General features: G+C 35.6%; 1 protein-coding gene across 5 annotated transcripts in view; it reads left to right on the top strand.

The window, feature by feature from the left end:
- Nucleotides 1–17,064: 17,064 nt before the first annotated feature.
- The window catches only part of LOC132054861 (probable RNA-dependent RNA polymerase 3), a 30,681-nt gene continuing 27,420 nt past the window's right edge, over nt 17,065–20,325 (top strand). The window contains exons 1-3 of one of the 5 annotated variants that reach the window (XM_059446849.1): nt 17,065–17,684; nt 18,444–18,660; nt 18,727–18,886. In XM_059446849.1, the coding sequence (XP_059302832.1) occupies nt 17,360–17,684; nt 18,444–18,660; nt 18,727–18,886 (702 nt within the window). In that variant the 5' untranslated portion in view covers nt 17,065–17,359. The remainder of the gene's footprint in view (nt 17,685–18,443; nt 18,661–18,726; nt 18,887–20,325) is intronic. The other 4 variants (XM_059446844.1, XM_059446830.1, XM_059446825.1 and 1 more) reach the window with 4 other exon arrangements.

Here is a 20,325-nt window from a genome sequence, read left to right as displayed (position 1 = left end):
TGGAGGTGAATTGCTAGTCATAAGAAAACATGATGAATTCTAACCAGTTTAGAGAAATTTGCAACAAATAGATGCCAAAATGTGTACATCTACAGCAGCTCCAATAGTTTTAAAAATTTCAACTTGGTCTTTAGTACCACACCTAGAACAATGGAACTACTTATGTAGGACCATCTCTGTCATCTATCAAATCCATATATGATCCATCTGTCTTTGTTGTGAATGAAATGATGCAAGTACAAGGGCTTGCAGGAAATGCCGACTGCTTGTCGAGGATAGACTTCACTTGACCATAAAGTAGCGGTTAACGCACAAGAAATCATTTTGCTCACAAAGCATACTGTTGTCTCATCTAATTCTCTGATCCATCAGGAAATTTATACGAACTAGTCCAGCGTTCACGCTCCAATGTTGTCTCCTGAAGACGAATAGAGATATTTTTTTCACAAGTAATGACATGCTTGACATTCTCTTGTGTTGGGGGCTTTTCTGATCTTTAAGTGATTTTTAACCTCTAAAGATTTCCATCTTGATAGTATCTGATTAACATGAAAGATGACAATGTGTGCGAGGAATGAGAACTTGATATTCTCAGAATCTAGTAAGCTGCATTTCCCTATCAAGCGAAGCCAATACTGTACTTATTTCCTCTGTGTGTGGATGCCACCTGTCTCCTGAAACAAACGTATGACGTTCTGTTCCAACCTGAATCAACTGCATCCAGGTCTTTTCCTAAGACCCTTTTTCTTCATCAAATCCCTCAGTTTTGAGACTTCATCCCATCTTCCAGTTGTTGCATATGCATTTGAAAGTGACACATAGTGTCCAGAATTATCTGGTTCCATCTTAATTAAGCAATTAGCTATATGGATGCTCCTCGAGCTCTGTCTCCCTGAGTTCTCTACAAGCCACAAGTAGTGATTCAAAAACATTTGCATCAAGTTTGAAAGGCATACACTGAATGGGCTGCATGGCTTCATCGAGATCACCACACCTAGAGTGATCATACAACCATAATGTCCCACACTTAGCTTCATTTGTTACACAGAGAGCATGTCATAAAGAACATCTAAGCCTTCTTTTCCCAGTCCAGTATGACAACAAGAGGATAGCACACTGGTGAAGGTTATGCTGTCTGGTTACACGCCTCCCTTGCGCAGACGTTTGAACATTGCAAGTGCTTCTACAGCACAACCATGTAAAGCATAACTAGATATCATAGCATTATACAAGGCCAACTCCTTAAAAGGAATCAAAATCAAAATGCATTTTTGCACAATTTAGACTTCCACATTTAGCATATATATCAACTAATGAAGTTGCCACTGGAAGAGATAACATAATCTTTTGCCTTAAATGTACCCATGAATGGATCTTCCGTCGTGCAGTATAGCCATATCTGTAGAAGCTGAGAGAGCAGCAATAATACTTGCACTATTTGGTCGATACCCTGCTTGAAGCAGTTGTTTAAAATATGTAAGTGCGTCACTGTTGTGACCATTGTGGGATAGAACACTGATATACATCTTGTATACTATATTGCTATGTATGTCACCGAGTATACATGTGTATATATCCTGTATATCATTTGTATACTAGAGTATATCAGGCTGTATTGGATGTTATTAAGTAATTGCTTCTTCTCTCCTTTCCTGCTCTTCTTTTTTTATTTTTATTTTTTTAAATTCAGAGATAATATGTCATCTTATATACTTGGTATATGTTATTTCACAAGGTGCATACACCTTGTATACTCTGTATACAAGTGTACATGCACTTTGTATTCATGAATATCAAAGGCATATGAGGCTGTTTAGACAGCACTAAGTGGCATTACATTTTTAGTGCATCTCTTGAGCATGTTTATAGAATTGAATGAATGCATTCTAATCATTTTAGGGTCATTTGCACGATTACCCTTCAACGACATTGGTCTTTAATTTTTGCCCCTCAAATTGGTGGTATTTAATTTTTGCCCTTCGCCTAATACCATGAGGTTTGGGGTTTGAACCTCAACTCAGTAAAAAAAAATCACAAGGCAGAGTTTCGTAGCAAAGTTAGGCCTCAAGCGAAGTTTTGCATTCAAACTTTGCCTGGCCTCGGCCTTGCGAATTCCTTTTTTTTTACTGAGCTGGGGTTCGACCCAGAACCTCAGGGTATTAGGCGAAGGGTAAAAATTAAAAACCACCAATTTGAGGGACAAAAATTAAAGACCAGTGCCTTTGAAGGACAATCCGCACAAAAAATATCATTTTTTTTATTTTTTTTTTATTTTTTGCTTCTTTTGCGCATGAACGATTCATCTGAGAGTCCAATTGGACTTTATCCCTACTCCTTGCACTATCTCGTTGGGTCTGAGGCCCAACACCCTGTTATTATCGAGTCATTTTTTTGCGCGGAGTGCCCTTCGTTTGGGGTGGTCTTTAAATTTTGCCCCTCATATTTGAAATCTTTAAAATTTGCCACTTCGCCTAACACCCATAGGTTCCGTGTTCGAACCCACGCGCGGTCAAAATTTTAAAAAAAAATTCGCAAGGCAAGTTTAAATTTCGCTATGCGGGACCGCAGATACTTTTGTTAAGGAATTACCAAAGATTGTCTGGACCGCATACTTATGCCTTGTGCGGGACTTGGATAAGTATGCGGGGTCCGCATACCCGATAATTCCTTCATAAAGTTGTGCCGGTCGGGCGCATAAAGTTTGCCCGTTAAAAGTATGCCCCACCGGCATAACTTTGTGAAGGAATTATCAAAGTTATGCCGGACCGATATATCTTATGCCTTATGGGCGGACTTGGCATCGTGTCGGGGTCCGCATAACTTTGATAATCGCCTTTCACAAAAGGCGGGGTCCGCATAAAAGACGGTTAAAAGTGTGATGCCCCCACCGCATAACTTTGTGAAGGAATTATCGAAGTGTTCTTGGGACCGGCATACTTATGCCAAGTCTGCCCGTAAGGCATGAGTATGCGGGTGCGTAAAATGTGTAATTCGCAACAAGTGTGTATTCGTTACGACATAGCGAAATTTAAACGCACGAATTTTTTTAAAATTTTGATTCGCGTCGGGTTCGAACCTGAACCTATAGCGCGGTGTTAAGCCGAAGGGCAAAATTTAAACATTTCAAATATGAAGGGCAAAATTTAAAGACCACCCCAAAGAAGGGCAATTAACGAATTGCCCTTATCGGGCGGCGGATCAAGGCCCATAATGGGTGGGCGAATTAATGCCCTTCGTTTAAATTGGTCTTTAAATTTTGCCCCTCATATTTGAAATCTTTAAATTTTACCCTTCGGCTAAAACCCATAGGTTCCAGAGTTCGAACCACGCTTGCGGTCAAAATTTTAAAAAAATTCGCAAGGCAAGTTTAAATTTCGCTATACCCCAACGACATACAACATAAAGGAATTACAAGTTATCGGACCGCATGCTTATACGCCTTATGAGCAGATTGGCATAAGTATCTTACGGTCCGTAACTTTGATAATTCATTCAAAAGTTTATCTTGGGATCCGGCATAAAAGTTTGCCCGATTAAAAGTATGCCCCGCGCGTAACTTTGTGAAGGAATTACGAGTTATGCGGACCGCATACTTATGCCTATAAATGGGACTTGGCATAAGTATACGGGTCCGCATAACTTTTGATAATTCCTTCGCAAAGTTATGCGGTCCGAGATAAAAGTATGCCCCCACCGGCATAACTTTGTGAAGGAATTATCAAAGTTATGCGGACCCCGATACTTATGCTAAGTTTGCCCATAAGGTATGGTATGCGGTCCGATAAAATGTGTAATTCATAACAAAAAAGTATGCGGGTCCCAGCGTACACGCGACTCAAACCTTGTCTTGCGATTTTTTTTTAATTTATGCTTGAGCGGAGGTTCGAACTCGAACCTCATTATTTCGGCGCGAAAAAGCTCAAAGTTCTGCGAAGGGCAAAAATTAAAGACCCGGCAATATGAGGGGCATAATTTAAAGACCACAAATATGAGGGGCAAAATTTAAAGACCACCCCAAAAGAAGGGCACTCCGCGCAAAAAAATGGTGAAAATTGTCAACATTTATGCTGATGAGCTTAGTAAACCCATCAGCCCACGTTGCTACTATTTTACATTGTACTTTATAGGGAAAATGACCTAATGATACTACTTAAGGCTCTATATTACAAAATATAAGAATAATTTTCCTTATTTACAAAACATACCAACAAAATTACAAAACATAACAGTTCTGGAAAATTAAAAAGCTCAGCCATTCCCTCTGCCTTAATCTCATCCAACCTATACGAATTTTGAGGAATTTTCAGCCTAGTTGAATACCTCTTTTTATACACTTCGTCTTCCGATTCTTTCTCGCCTTCTCCTTTGATATTTATCATTGTTGTTTTCCTCCACTGACACCTTCACATATTTGTAACTGTAAAACACTTGTATATTATTGAAACCCTTTAGGAATTAGTTGAGATTCCAAGTAGGCAATCGATTCTAAGATCATTAAAATTGTAGATGACTCGTTTTCACGAGTTAACCCAACTTTCAAAATTGATTAGCAGAATTTAATCCAAAACAACTCTTTTGAACGGTCTAACAGCTCTGAGATTTTCTTTAAAAGGAAAAAACTTTGGATTTTCGATGGTAATAAACTCTAATATGATTTTGTGTTTGTTTCAAATGACGACTGATCGAGTTTTCAAAAAATGATATAACGGATCATGCCTCATTTGGTGAAATTATTCAATTTCCAAATCTTCAAAATCTTTAAGTACAAAAACGATTTCAAAAATGGTGTTCGGCAATGCCAAGTTCTAATTCAAGACGAAAGGAGATTTTTGTAAAAGTTTTGCCCTTTACTTGACAAACCATGACTTTGATAAATAAATGCGATACACTAAATGAGTTGATTCAAATGTTAGTAGATTTATATTACTTTGAGCCAAATTTAAGTGGAACTCTACTCAAAGAAATTGTTTTAGTGTTGTTTTGGCCTAGGCAAGTAATGAAAGTTTCTTAACCATTTTTGGATCATTTGAGTCAAACTCAACCAATTTCACCATGAATCAAACTGACTTCACAAAGTCGTTATTAAATATTTCTTTCAGAAAAAATGTCATGAATGAGTAAGTAAGGGCAACATTTTACTAAATTTTCTTTACTTTATATGTATTCCTTCAAATACAATTTTAAGCAAATATATACAAACTGCCTTTTTGCTATGGCTAGTTTGACTTGAGAGCTTGGTTTGCACGACCTTTTTGTAAACTCCAGGGATTTAATATCAACGTGGAAACCCTCTTTAGCATGAGTGTTAGCTCGAAAGTTATCTCACTGGTGGTGCGGAGAATTAAACATTAGAGGAAACACCAAGCAGTTCAAGTGGACCGTGTGTTGAGAGAAGGGAACTATCACGACCCAACCAGAGGGTCATGACGGGCACTCGGAGTTATCCTACCGAGCCCCTCTCATCATACTCTCACAATCATATCTAGGTGAGCCACATGGCTAACTCATAATTATTATACACCAAATAACACGAATTTCATAGGATGTAGACCCTTTTATATAAATATCATTAACTATGACCATATATACACAAGCCGGCAAGGCTATCAAAATGATATACAAAATATGAGCCGACAAAGCTGAGGGATATCTAGCTATACACATCTGTCTATGAGCTTCTACGAAGGGTAAATAAAATCATAAAGACGGGACAGGACCCCGCCATGCCCATATATGTACACAAAAAGAATAATACCAACTAATGCAGCTCCGGATCAAATGGAGCACCTCTATGCAATCACTGAGGAAGCAGCCTAAAGGTCGAGTCTGACTCCCTGTTTACCTGCGGGCATGAACGCAGCGTCTACAAACAAAAGGACGTCAGTACGAATAATGTACTGAGTATGTAAGGCATGAATAGTAACTTGATAAAAGCATGAAGAATAACATAAGATAGAAGGAACATTTATACCTCTTGAGACATTCATCATACTTGCCTAACCTTTCTCACTACTAGAAAAAGGCCCTTTAGCGGCAATTATTTAACGGCGATAATACAATTGCCGCTAATTGATTCTTTAACTTGAAATATTAGCGACAAATAAACATTAGCCGGTGAAAAGTATACTTTTACCGACAATAGAAATAATTTGCCACTAAAAATCACTAATTAAAAGCAAATTTAATTATTTTATCTTCCCTCCAATTATTTTCCCCAATAATTAACTATTCCCTCCAAATTATCAAAAAACATATAACATAATAAAACCCTTCCCTCCACTTCTTTTCTGGTTTTAACATCTTCAAGACCTAGACCCTACGGCTGCCAGATTTTCGCTGCTGAGGGATTTCAACGTTGGAAACCAAGTAAGTGAACCCATCTCTCTTCCGTTACTCTGAAATTGAGTTGGAACCACCTCGTCAAAGGTGGTATCTTTACAAGATGCCTTTTGTAACTTTCTTGGCTAGAAAAGTGTACGCTTTTTAACTGTTCTTGAAATTCTCTATGTTAATGTTGTTTTATTTGCTATTGATTGCTTTGTGGTGTGTTTACTTGACTTTTAAGAGATTTGTTTATAATTGATCTATTTAACTGTTATTATTTCTATGGGTTTAGGTAGGTGAGATGTTGACATGTGGAGTAGATTCATGAAGCAAATTGAAAATTCTGTTAAAATATAACTTTTGCTTTGCTCCAATTTCTGCCTTGACCTATTTTACTCATTAATTATTCTCATATGTATGTTAAATTATCATTTGGAATGTTCTGCAATTGAGAGGAATGAAATCTGCTTGTCGGTGAAGAAAATTTGGCTTTATTTGCTGCTTGGAGTGATAGTTTCTTTTACTAGGGTGGCAGGTATTGAAAAATTTGATGCTTCAGGTGTCTTTAGTTGCTAGACGTTTGATTTGTAGGCTCCATCTTTTTTTTTTTTTTTTAAGAAAGAAGATGGAGATTCTCTTAACATTTAAATAGGAATTTGCACTTTCTCTTCTCAATTCTTTTTCTCAATTGAGCTCTTTTCTCTCTATCTCTCTCCCTCTCACCCTTCGTACATAAGTAAATATTATGAAAAAGAAATATTACACCTACGGCTTTGGGGATTTACACATACAGAGATGTTATTGGAAATTAAGGATTTTTATTATCGATGATGATTTTTGTTGTCTCTGTATCAATCTTCTCGCTCTTGATCTTCTCTTTCATGTAGGTTTTAATATTGTTTCGGGCATCATTCATCTTGTTCAATTTTTGGTCTTTCTCATCAAAGTAATCTGATTAACAGGTACCCAAAACTTGAGTTAAGTCGATTTTGTGATTTGTGATGTTCATCTATACGATTTTTGATTTGTAAAATAGAGTTTATCTATTTTTGCTAAATCGTTTCTATGATCTCTGACCTCTGGAAATTGACTGAATAGGTTCCTCTATTTCTCCCTCTACTTTATCTGTGTTTCGCCTACTGTTTTATCTTTGTTCCCCCTCTGTTTATGTTTCATTTGTGTTTTCTAGGTGCTGGTGCACCTTGAATTTTCTTAGGAAATAAAAAAAAAGATATTTTGAATGATCAGGTACTTGTGTTTATAATATTGAATTAGATATCGCGTTATCCTTAATTTGTTTCCAAGACTGCTCGTAATTGACTTCCTGGAACTTTTGGAGCTAAGTGAAGTTTCAGGGGTGTCCATTTTTGTTCTTAACTTAAATGATTTCTCTGTTTGAAAAGCTATTACGGGGATTAGTTTCGGGCAGAGAATGGACCTAGAACATTTGGCAATTTATGTATTGTCATAATATATATAATGTCGAGTGATACCTCCTTAATATCGCGAACTCTGTAGGTGAACTCTATTGAGGTTAATAAATTGTTGCCAGCCCTTGTATAATACAAGGAATAAACATGAACGAAAAGATCCTGTCCTGTTGTTGAGCGTTGAATTTGGGACCAGCTTAAGATGATCTTTTAACCAATATTTGTGATGGAGGATGGTTGAATTTGATGGTTTCACACTTGAATTCTAAACTGTTTGTATACCCAGAGTTGGCTTGCATTGTATTACAACAATTGATTGACAAGGAATGTAGTTTTCATTTTTAAAATAGATTTTTTGTATCAGTCTTGCACACTGAATATGGTAGTTTTCACTGTTTACCATGTCTTGTTTCTAAGAAGCCTTATGTTCAATAACTCACACACTTTCTTAAAGTGATGTAATGTCCGCTGATGTCCTAATGCTATCTTGTCGGCTTTATCTCGAATCAGTCTGAAATTGGATGACCCTAGTTCCTTATCCTTGAAGTTGAGTATTATCAATTTCTCTGTAACGCTATATATCCAGGATTTCCTTTTTTGTAGATTCCTTATTTCAAAACTTTAAAATCTTTGCTCTAGGGGCTCTCATGAAGTAGATCTCTCTCTATGGTTCCTCGAAGCTGATATATAGAGCCAATTTTAGCGAGAGACAATTGGTTCATGCAGTTTCATTTAGGGTTGTTGATTATCTTCATGAAATTTATTTCTTTTTGGTTCACATCTCCTGATAAAAGTCTTGTACAGAACTTTGAATCTGGTCTAGGAAGAGCTGACTGCTGAGTATTATCATGCCCCGTTGAAATAAACTGTATCAATGAAGTTGAACTTGAACAATCTGAACAGGTTTTTTGCATCCACCATAGTGATTCTTGAGTAGAATCCATTATTTATTTCCATTATTTATTTGATAAGGATAGATCTCCTTATATTCTGTTGCAAACTTCTTCCAATACAGACATTTTTTCTTAAAATTTCCATTGTACATATGTTTGGCAGTGACTTTGTATTCTATAACTACTGCATCTGTTTCATCCTACTTTGAGCCAAGGATTGATCGGAAACAACCTCTCGACCTTCTGAAGGTAGGGGTAAGGTTTGTGTATACACTATCCTCCCGAGACCCCACTTGTGGGATTACATTGGGTTATTGTTGTTGTTGATTTTGTGCTGTGTTTGTTTGTGTTTTTTTTTTTTGTTTTTAAAATATTATGTTGCAGCCTTTATGGTGATTTAATCTCCTAGTTAGTTGGTACAACTATGAAATATGATATAGTTGTATGCTCGTCGAGCAGTCTTAAATGGAATATTTGCTGACTGTTCTACTCTGCCTAATAGAAAAATAGTATCATCAGGAGACTCTTCTGATGCTTCATATTATTCTCACCATGGCCCAAATGATCAGATATCTAGTCACTCGTATTCTTCTGTCTAAATTTGAGAGAAGAAATTGGAAAGTAAAATTACTATAATAACTACAAAAGTCAAGTAAGGAGGGAAGCAGTGCAATTGTAGCCAAAAACTGAGGGAAGTAATAAAACTCACACACTTATCATCCTTATCCTTGTGATGTTCCAACACCCTCGCATATAGGCTAGAGTTGAGTGTTGTGTATACAGGATTCCACAACCTCCATCAAACTGAAGTTTTGATTTTCATTTCCTATAGGAATAATAATGCCTTTTTCCATATTTCTATGACATCATTACTATTTGAGAAATGTTAAATTTTTTTAACTATAATGAATGTGACAACCTGTAAACTTCTATTGCAGCATTTGAATATGTAAATCTTTTTTAGAAATGGATTTTATGACATAGATGAAGTACTTTTATTGCCCATTATAGCATACAAGTATTCTCTAATGTAACTAATGCGCATGTTACATACGACACCTTTTCTTACTTCTTTCTTATGATACCGAGCTCATATGGCCGGGTATGATATCTATCGCGCGCGCACCACGATTGGGTACGGACAACACCAAGCCTTGTTATGGCCGGGTATGGGTGACACCGAACTTACATGGTCGGGCATGGTATCATTGTATGTATATGTATATGTATGGAATGCTTTCCATACATATACATATACATATACATATACATACAATGATACCATACCCGACCATGTAAGTTCGGTATCGTAAAATAACTATTACACATATGACATACATGAGTATCCAAAAAGAGCATTATAACTCTATCGGGGTGACATTGAGTCGGTAAGCCCCCAATTTCTATTTTGGAATTGCTACAGTCATCATCACTATGAAGAGCTTTTATCAATAATATCTTACGATTCTTGGTAGTCATGAGCTTCTAACATTCTCTAGGAAGTAGGACATTATGAACATTATAGATGCAATTATGACGAGGAAGTCATGCCTTTCAAAAGAAGGGTTAGCCTTACATACCTTTATGTCTTCTTAACTATTTAATGTTCTCCTCCAAAGTCCGCAAAATCTACATTCAAGAGGATTCACACTAAGGTTAAGTCTTGAAAACACTTCTAAGTTCAAACTAATGCAATTAACGAACTAACGAAATTTGGGCAGCATTTTCCCTATTTTGTCAACTTCCACCAAATTACAAATCAACTCCCAAACAACAATAATAACATTCACAATACCATATTCAAGAAGTTACATTCAATTCAATCTCAAATTTATCCAAAATCCCTTTTTCAAAGTTCATCTCATAGTCATCTTCTTCACTTCAACATTTATGACTTCTCCACTTTAATTCTTTTCCTTTCCAAGAGTTACTAAACCTTTATATCAACTCAATCATGTAAATAATAGGAAGATCATACCTTATTATAGAAGAACTTCACCTTCCCCAACTCCTTTCAAGACCAAGTTTATCACAACTTTGAAGAGAAGCAAGAACAATCACCTTTCATGGATTCTCTTTGGGTTTTGATGTTGATCTTCTCTCTTGATGATATGGAAAGGTTTGAATGTTATGGAACCTTCAAAAACTCTCAAGAACCTTCTAATAATGTGGAGAGAAGAGTGTGGGAGGTGGATATAAGAAATGGGATCTTTTGGGACTTAAAGAGGCTTTAAAATGCCCTCCCGCTTGAGTGTGAGGTGGAGATGCGGCTCCGCACACGGAGTGTGCGACCGCGCCTCCCCTCCACACCCAAGGGAGGATAATGGGCAATGAGTCCAGCCAATTTGGCAAGTTGGCGGTCAGTATGCGGCTCAGCACACTGAGTGTGCGACCGGACATTGCCCTATCTTTCCCGATTTCACGGAAATGCGTTCCTTTTGATTTGTTTAACCTCCAATCCTTATGGAACCTTCTAGGTACTTGCATAAAACTTCGTTAACCATATAAGGGGCCCTATAGCTCACCCCTCAAGGTAATGCCAAGCAATGTATAACTCAAATGATACAAAATCTTCCCAAACCATGACTCAAATTCCAATCTTTCAACAAACTTACTTCCGCTGCTTCATATGACCCTGAAACCTTAAGGTACATACTTGGAATTGTTGGATAGCATTTTTAACCTTATAAGGGCTTCATATGCACTTTTAGGCTTGCGTTAGTTTACTCATCATGCAACGACATGAAATTTCCAAGATGTAACAGGAACTGATTGGCAGATTATTTTGCTAACTTGGTTTTGATTTTGCAGGTGCAGGTTCAATACAATATAGGCATTTTCAGGAAGTTCCAACTCAAGGTAGAAGAATAATTTATCTGGACAAAGCAGGGGTTCCAAATCTCAGAATAAGATCATCATTAACAACACAGGGAAGGGCTTATACTGAGAATAGATTTATCTTCAGTGTGTGGTAGTAATCTATGGATTCATTCTACTGAAGATTTCTCTATTTTTAGTTGGGAATTCATTACAGTTTAGTTTGTTGGTATAAGTATTCATGCAGGGTGAAATTGATGCAAACAACAAACAAGCTAATGCTGAACAATGGTAGAACTAGTTACTACTGATATTGACATCAACATCAGAATGATTCAACTACATCCATGACAGTCTGAAGAAATCTTCAAGAGATTTGAATCATTCCACCTATGAGACTTGCTGGTGTGAAAGATGGATACAAATCAAGACACATGGAGTTTTAGTAGCTAGAATTTTGTTAAGTTGTTAAGACTTAGTAGTTGGCTATTTCTCATTTCCTCTTGTATAGTTCCTTAGATATTTTTGTTAGTTTTCTTTAATTTCTTTTCTGCAGATTTTGCAGACTATGTACAAATTTTATTTTGAATAAATTCCCACCTACTTGGTAGATTTATTTTTAATTTTTTTTTTTTAAAAAAACAAAAGTTATCAACCATACATTTGCGAAAGTAATAATTTGGATAAAATATAATGATGATAAAATTACAATACTTATATCTTAAACTTGCATTTAGTTAGCACTAACAACTCATTAATTACATTGAACTCCAAACACATTCTAAAATTAACAATTTTTTACACATAATAAATGGCTGAAATTCACCCATACATGACTTGAATTGCATGCAAAAATACTTGACATCCAGTCATATAGGACTTAAACTTTGCGTAAGAATGACTGAAGTTCAATCATAATATGAACTTTATGCAAAAATGACTGAAGTATAGACATCCAACTTTCCCTTGCTAATAATCCTACAACTTCAGATAAAAATATTAGAAGTTTGTTGCCAAACTTCAGACTCAAATTTTTGCAACTTCGGTCACAAATAACTGAAAATGGTTTCGAAGCAAGCAAATGTTTTTCAATTGGATCTCGTTATTGCGCGGCTCTGGTTATTATTTTTAAATAAAAATGATCTTCATAATTTGTTGATAATCTAAAGTCTTACTTTTCTAGCTTTTTATATGCAAAGTGATTGATAATTCGATTTCATTGATAACATAATTAATTCATTTAATGTCTCTTGAGACATTGTTGATCTTAGGTAAAATTTTATCAAGTTTCTTTTTGTCGAGAGAACTGTCACAAAAATTGTTAACATTATTCTATAAGCAATATCAATTTGGAAAAGAATCAAGTTTTTTATTTGATTAACATATCGAGTAGAGTATCATCTCTACTTGTACTATTTCTCTTAACACTTTTTCATCAAAAAATAAGTCTAAACAATCAATATTAGAGTGACCATTATAATTTTTCAGAACATTCAAGGTTAAGAAAATATCATGCCAAATAGTCATACCCAATAAAAACTCAAAATTATCAAAACTCATATGTGTGCGTGTGTTGTGAAATAAGTAGCTTCAGTTTGGATTATCACTAATTTCCTAATATGTGTAGCTTGAAATATATGACTTTCCTAACGTGTTTGTGACCATAATTTAAAAGCTATATGTTGGGTACACTATTTTTTAAAACCTTTCACAGCTTATTAGAAGAAGTAAACAATTAATGTATGCGTTGCACCCCTCTAAAAAAATTAACATTGACACAAGAAATAGTCGTATCACGATGTTCTAAATTTAAATTTGATAATACTTTAAGAAATAATAAATATTTTTATTAAAAGAATTGGGGCCCCCAAGCACTTGCTTTGAATTGCTTTATGCTTCAGCAGCCCATGGCTCTGCTCCACTGAAGTTGGGTTTCCCATCACAAGTTTACTTATTTGGACAAACTTAAGGGACTATTAATGTTTACACTTACGCATAGGGATGAACTTAGAGCCCGTTTGGATTAGCTAAAAAAAAGTGACTTTTCAGAATAAGTGTTGAAAGTTATTTTATAAATAAATAGTTACGTATTTGGATAGAAGTGTTTAAAGGATTTTTAGAGGTAAGAATAGTATTGGAATTAATAGAAAATATAAGGAATAAAAAGGTAAAGTTGATCGTTAAATCAAAATAGCTTTTAAGCCAAAAAATAAGTTGGGTTGAGTAAATTTTTGATTTTAGCTTATTTTAAATACTTTTTAGCTTAATTTAAGCCGTTTTCTATTTTATCAAATACTCAAATAAATTAAAAAATGACTTATGAGCTAATTTGCCCAACTTATAAGTCAATCCAAACGGGCTCTTAAACCTAGCCCCAGAGTTTAGGGACCAGCTGGGTAACTTTTTGTCAAGTAATATCACTTCAGTGTTGTCAGGCACTTAAACTTGCAAGAGTGTAGATGCTACAGTAGTCTTTTTTGTTTTACTCCCGAAACTACTAAAGTCGGGCCGGCAAGAGGGCCAAGCAATTAAAGCGGGCTTTAGGTCCCAAAATTTGAGTCCGGAATCAAAATGACTCAATAAAAAATCAAATGAACTAAAATACCCCAATAAAAAAAAGTTATAAAACTACCTTATGGAGACGGAGCTGTTAACTGCTTTAGCGCAGTATTTTACCGCTCTAAAGATTTTTTTTTTGTATAAATACAAGAAAAATCTTTTGCTTGCTATAGCGAGCACTAAAAAAAAATTTGGTAAACTTTTTTTTTGCAACACTTAGTGTTTTTTTCATAATTTGACCAACGATTAATCGTGTGTCAAGACTCCGAAACGTCAATATTTTATATAGAACCTGGTTTTTTTTCTACGTACAATAATGTAGGCTCAATACATCAATGATACATAGACGTTCGGATCGTCATTTTAGGGGTTGAAAAGGTACCCGAAGTAAGTTTTATTTGAAAAAACTTAGTGTTTTTTGGCCAACTTTTTTTTTTTTTTGTAACACTTAGTGTTTTTTTCATACTTTGACCAATGATTAGTCATGTGTCAAGACTCCGAAACGTCAATATTTTATATAGAACTCCGATATTTTTTTTTTTTTGAATAATGTAGGCCCAATACATCAAAGATACGTAGACGTTCAGATAGTCATTTTAGGGGTTGAAAAGGTGTTCGAAGTAAGTTTTGTTTGAAAAAACTTAGTGTTTTTTGGCCAACTTTTTTTTTTGTAACATTTAGTGTTTTTTTTTCATACTTTGACCAATGATTAGTCATGTGTCAAGACTCCGAAACGTCAATATTTTATATAGAACCTGATATTTTTCTGCGTATAATAATATAGGCTCAATACATCAAGGATACGTAAACATTCAGATCGTCATTTTAGAGGTTAAAAAAGTACCCGAAGTAAGTTTTGTTTGAAAACTTTAGGTTTGAATGTTTTATATACATAGACGTCCATTTTTATTTGAAGACTTGTTGTCATTAGCTTAAATTTTTTTATTTTTAGGGTTTAGATTTAAGTGTGTTATTTTTTAATGCATAACTTTATTTCGAACGTACGCAATTTTTTGCGCTCGGACGTTCGATTTACGCGATTTCTTTTTGCAACATATTCGAAATAAAGTTACGCATTAAAAAATAACATACTTAAAAAACACTTAGTGTTTTTTTCCATACAAAGATCGCAACATCTTATTTTAATAAATCTTTTTTTTGCAACACTTAGAGTTTTTTTTTCCATACTTTGACCAACGATTAGTCGTGTATCAGGACTTAGAACCTGATTTTTTTTCTGTGTATTATAATGTAGGCTCAATACATCAAGAATACATAAGCGTCTGGATCGTCATTTTAGTGGTTGAAAAGGTGCCCGAAGTAAGTTTTGTTTGGAAACTTTAGGTTTAAGTGTTTATTTTTTAAGATTTTGATTTAAGCGTGTTATTTTTAATCAAGGCATAACTTTATTTTGAATATAAATCTAATTCTAAAAAATATAGGGAGAAAAACTAGTTGTAAAGTGGTCAAACTTTAGATGGTCATAACTTTGCGCTCGGACGTCCGTTTTACGCGTTTTTTTTTTTTTTTGAACTTTGAGTATTTTTTCGAGATCTATGCGGACAAACAGCCACAAGGCTGTTTGGCTTAGCCGATTTTTAAAAAAACACCTTTTATCCCATTCAGTTTCAATTTTTCCCTAAATTGGCGTGAAATTTTCAGTTTTATTTACTTATCATATGATGATACGTAATAGATTTCAACGTAAAAATTCCGGAGTAATGTAGCTGTGAATGTCAATTTCACTTCTGTGGTTTCAATTTTTGAAAATAAAGCTGATTAATTTTCTCGACATATAAAGTTGACTAAAATAACCTTACAGTCAAACACTAAGTTTTTTCAAGCAAAACTTACTTCGGACACCTTTTCAACCCCTAAATGACGATTCGAACGTCTACGTATCCTTGATGTATTGAGCCTACATTATTGTACGCAGAAAAAAATATGAGGTTCTATATAAAATATTGACATTTCAGAGTCTTGACACACGACTAATCGTTAGTCAAATTATGAAAAAAACACTAAGTGTTGCAAAAAAAAAAAGTTTACCAAATTTTTTTTTAGTGCTCGCTATAGCGCAGTAAAATACTGCACTATACAAAAAAAAAAAATCTTTAGCGCAGTAAAATACTATGCTAAAGCAGTTAACGGACTCCGTCTCCGTCTCCGTGAATCGTTTTTAAAGACAAGATTTTACTGCGCTAAAGATAGTTTTGTAACTTTTTTTTTGTTTGGGGTATTTTGGTTCACTTGGTTTTTTATTGAGTTATTTTGGTTCCGGACTCCCAAAATTTTAGGGCGCCATTTCTTTTTATTTGGTGTTTAAATTTCTTGATAAATTCGATTTCGAGATATGCAAGATCATTAAAGAGGGGAAGCATTTCCTAGCAAATTTTTTTCAATTTTTTATGCGGAGTGCCCTTCAAATGCACTGGTCTTTAATTTTTGCCCCTCAAATTGGTGGTCTTTAATTTTTGCCCCTTTCACCTAATACCATAAGGTTTTGGGATCGAATCCCGATGTAGTAAAAAAAAAGACCATTTTGCAAGATAGAATTTTATAGTAAAGTTAGGCCTTAAGGCAGAGTTTTGCCTTTATGTGTTTTGACATGCCTGAAGGCAAAACTCTATCTGAAAGTAGCAAAATTTTGCCTGAAGGCAGAGTTTTGCTTGCAAATCTAAACTCTACTTTGAATTTTTTTTAATTTTTGACTGAGACCAAGAAGTTTTAGCGAAGGGCAAAAATTAAAGATCATCAATTTAATGGGTAAAAATTAAAGACCACCCTAAAATAGGAGCATTCTTGCGAATTGCCTAATTTTTTATTCTGAGGCTCGAACCTAAAATTTTTAATTAAGGGAGGATGAAGCCTAATTTTACCTATAATTGATTTATAAGTTAATTTTTTAAAAAAATATTATATAAAAAAAATATTGTGGGATGTCACTGAACATGTAGTTATTGTTATTATACAGAAAAAATAAGGCCGCTTTAGGCCACGATCGTATTAAGCCGCAATGAGTAAAGTACTTGTGCTTCAAGAAAGATGAAATTACAAGATAGTAGAAAAAAACAAGAAGAAAGTAGTCTGCTTTCCAACTGAACCCAAAAAGCAGGAAACATAATCTTTTGTTTGAACAAGTGACAAAGTGTAAAAAAGAGTAAGCAGTGATCACCCAAAGGTTAGGAGTCTTCTTTTTCGCATAGAAGCAGCCCCTTTCCTTTACAGTCAAGGGGTAGCCGAAGCCCTTAGCGGGAAAATTGTATTACCCAAGTTTCTTAGCTAAAATAGACGCCTACCGCAGAACTTGTACTTGTATAGAGAAGGATTTCCATCATGGGTGATCCATTTGAGGAAGAACTTGATGTTCCTGCATGTATTCTTGAGGCACCCTTGCCGTGCTCTGTAGAGTCTATGATCATGAAAATATGCAGTGAGCAGTGTCAAAAACCACCAGACATTAGCATAAGGAGAAGGTTGAGTTGTATAGGTGAACAAGGGTCATTAGCAATGCTTAAAATCATATCATCTCGTCCCATAAAGAAGACTCTCTCTGGTTTTCTTGTTTACTTGATGGATCGCTATCCGGATTGTCTTTCCTCTAGCCCTTTTAACAGTCCACTTAAGCGCACTTCCCCTTCTTCTCTCTTTCCAACCCCAGGTACTCATTTTCTGCTAAAATTTTAGTTGCTTTTGGGTGTGTTCGGTATGGAGGAAAATGTTTTCTTGTGTTTTTCTCTGAGATTAAGTGAATTTCTACCTGTTTTGTCACGAGTGGTTAGTGGAAAATATTTTTCGGAAAATGCACCGCCGCCCCCACCCCACCCCACTACACCACCTGGGGGTAAAGAATTTTTATAAAAGTAAAATAAAATATATATGAAGTAGAAAATTGGGAGTGGAGCAGGGGAGTGATGAGGGGAGGGGGTAAGAATTTTTTTTCCATTTTTTATAATTTTGTATAAAAGTAAAATAAGTATATAAAATAGAAAATTATTGGGGGGTGGGGGGTCGGGGGTGGTGGAGGGTCGGGGTGCGTGGTGGCGGGTGGGTTGGGGGTGGTGGGAGATAGGTGAGTGGTGGGGTGGTTGGGTGGTGGAGGGGTGGGTTTAGGTGGAGGGTGGTGGAGGGGATGGGCGAGTGGTGGAGTGGTTGAGGGGTGGGTGAAGACTAGGTGTATTCAAGGGTGGTGGTAAGGTGGGGTTTGCTTGGGGGGTGGGGTTAAACGGTGGGATGGTGGTGGGGGGTGGGTGTGGGTCGAGTTCAAGGGTGAGGAGGAGACAATTAATACGGAATCACATTTGTGGGACTGGTTTTCCTAAAGAAAATTTTGTTGAGAAAAAATGAAAAATGATTTCCTCCATACAGAACACATACTTTGTCATAAACTAACTTATATGTTTCTACTTTCTATGCTCAGAGGGTAAACGTGTACAAGGTGAAAGTTCTTCTAACTCAAAGCTTGAGATTGGCTCCTCAACGTGTGCAAGCCCTCAGAAAGTTAATCGCCGGTTATCGTTTCACGAAGAGCCTAAATCTAATTGTAGAAGAACCTCACCTAATATCAGCCAACAGTTGATGGTCCTCAGTGAACTTGAATTCCGAAAATTGTTTTTAATATTGAGCTACATTGGAAGGTTAGTCCCAATAGCCTAATCTTACACTTAGTAACTGTATGTGACTTGAATCTCTGCTGTTGGCAGCAAAAAGTTGGAAGATGTTATATCCCCTAAAATTGCTGATGATATTGTAAGAAAGAAAAATCTTCCCATGACTGATTTTGAATCAGAAATTTGGAATACTTTTGGAAAAGCATGTTATGCTGAGTCAGATAGATCAAAGGTACATAACCTCTCGTCGAAGGTGATTCATTTTTTTAATTAATACAAGCATATGCTGTTTCTCACCTTCAATCTTTTCTTTTTTGTATGGATTTTTTTGTGGTTTTATATATTTGATAATTACTCTATTAGCATCTTATTTTATCCTAATTTGGTTGCCTTCTTATAATCTGGCATGATTATGTAAAGAAAGTTTAAAGATAAAAATTGTCTAGTACTTGCTGAAGAAAATGGGGAGCCATACTCCGGCCTTTGTGTTTTGAAGATTACAATAAAGAATAAATACAAAACTTTTTTTTAAAAAAAAAAGGATAAAAATTTGAATTTCATACCTTAATATGCAATTGATATAAATTGTTACTAATATTTGTTGAGGAACATGTGGCGCCATGTTCTTAGTTTTCTTTAATTGTAGAAGTGTAGAATAAGCTATGTTACTTGGATCCTTCACCACTTTCCTTGACATATACGTGCACCACTTTCCTTGACATATACGTGCCAATGGGTGTGGGGATTGTGAAGATCCTTTGGCAAAAAACTAGAGTACTCGTATGCAGAGGCAGATCCAGGATTTGTATGTTCCGGGTGCCATATTTAAAAAAAAATCCAAATAGAGTAAATATTTGGTCGGTTTGATGACGTTGGGCTTTAGGTCGGGTTATTCGTCTTTTCAATTTTGATTAGATAAATCGATCGAACGGAAAAATATAATAACTATAACAACTTGGCGCATGACATTTTTGTTCTGACCTGAGAGAGAAGATATTTGAATTATAAAACTTATGATAATTTAACTTTTTATATTAAGCAAATAATTAATAAGAGAGGAAAAAATAAAAGCAAGTCGAGGAATTAATGAAAAGAAGGAAAAAAAAAAGAAAAAAGAAAAAAAGAGGCAACTGATATAAAGGGGTTCGTAAATTTGTGGAGTAATCTCATTCATTAAGATAAATTCATTTTTTAAAATGTATAGCTGATACTAACTGATAATGGGTTCCTAAATTTGTGGGAATTTACCGTGTATGTGTGCTGCTGTGCGTTTATTTAGTGCAGCAAGCAAAAAATTTTGTTAAAAATGTTGCTGGTGAAGCTCGAACCCTCACCACCGAGGGAGGCAGCCTTTGCACTTTGCCACCGGCACCGAGTCATCATCTGTTACTCCGGGTGGCAATCAAATTATTCCATATTATTTTATACTAATGTATACATATATACCTAGCGTTTTCACCGAAGCTAGCGGGTGGCGTGGCATCCCCTCGGGTCTTAATAGATCCGCCCCTGCTCGTATACTTGCAAACACCTTACTGGATACACAGTTGTAAACCGGTTCATGTAACTTAGACTCTTAGAGTATACAACAACAACAACAAGAAGCCCAGTATAATCCCACCATGTGGGGTCTGGGGAGGGTAGAGTGTACGTAGACCTAACCCCCACCTTGAAAGGTAGGGCGGCTGTTTC

Source organism: Lycium ferocissimum, chromosome 1 (assembly GCF_029784015.1).
Source record: "Lycium ferocissimum isolate CSIRO_LF1 chromosome 1, AGI_CSIRO_Lferr_CH_V1, whole genome shotgun sequence".
NCBI classification, from domain to species: Eukaryota; Viridiplantae; Streptophyta; class Magnoliopsida; order Solanales; family Solanaceae; genus Lycium; species Lycium ferocissimum.
Note: the sequence above shows the minus strand (reverse complement) of the source record. Positions and strands in the feature narration are given on the sequence as shown.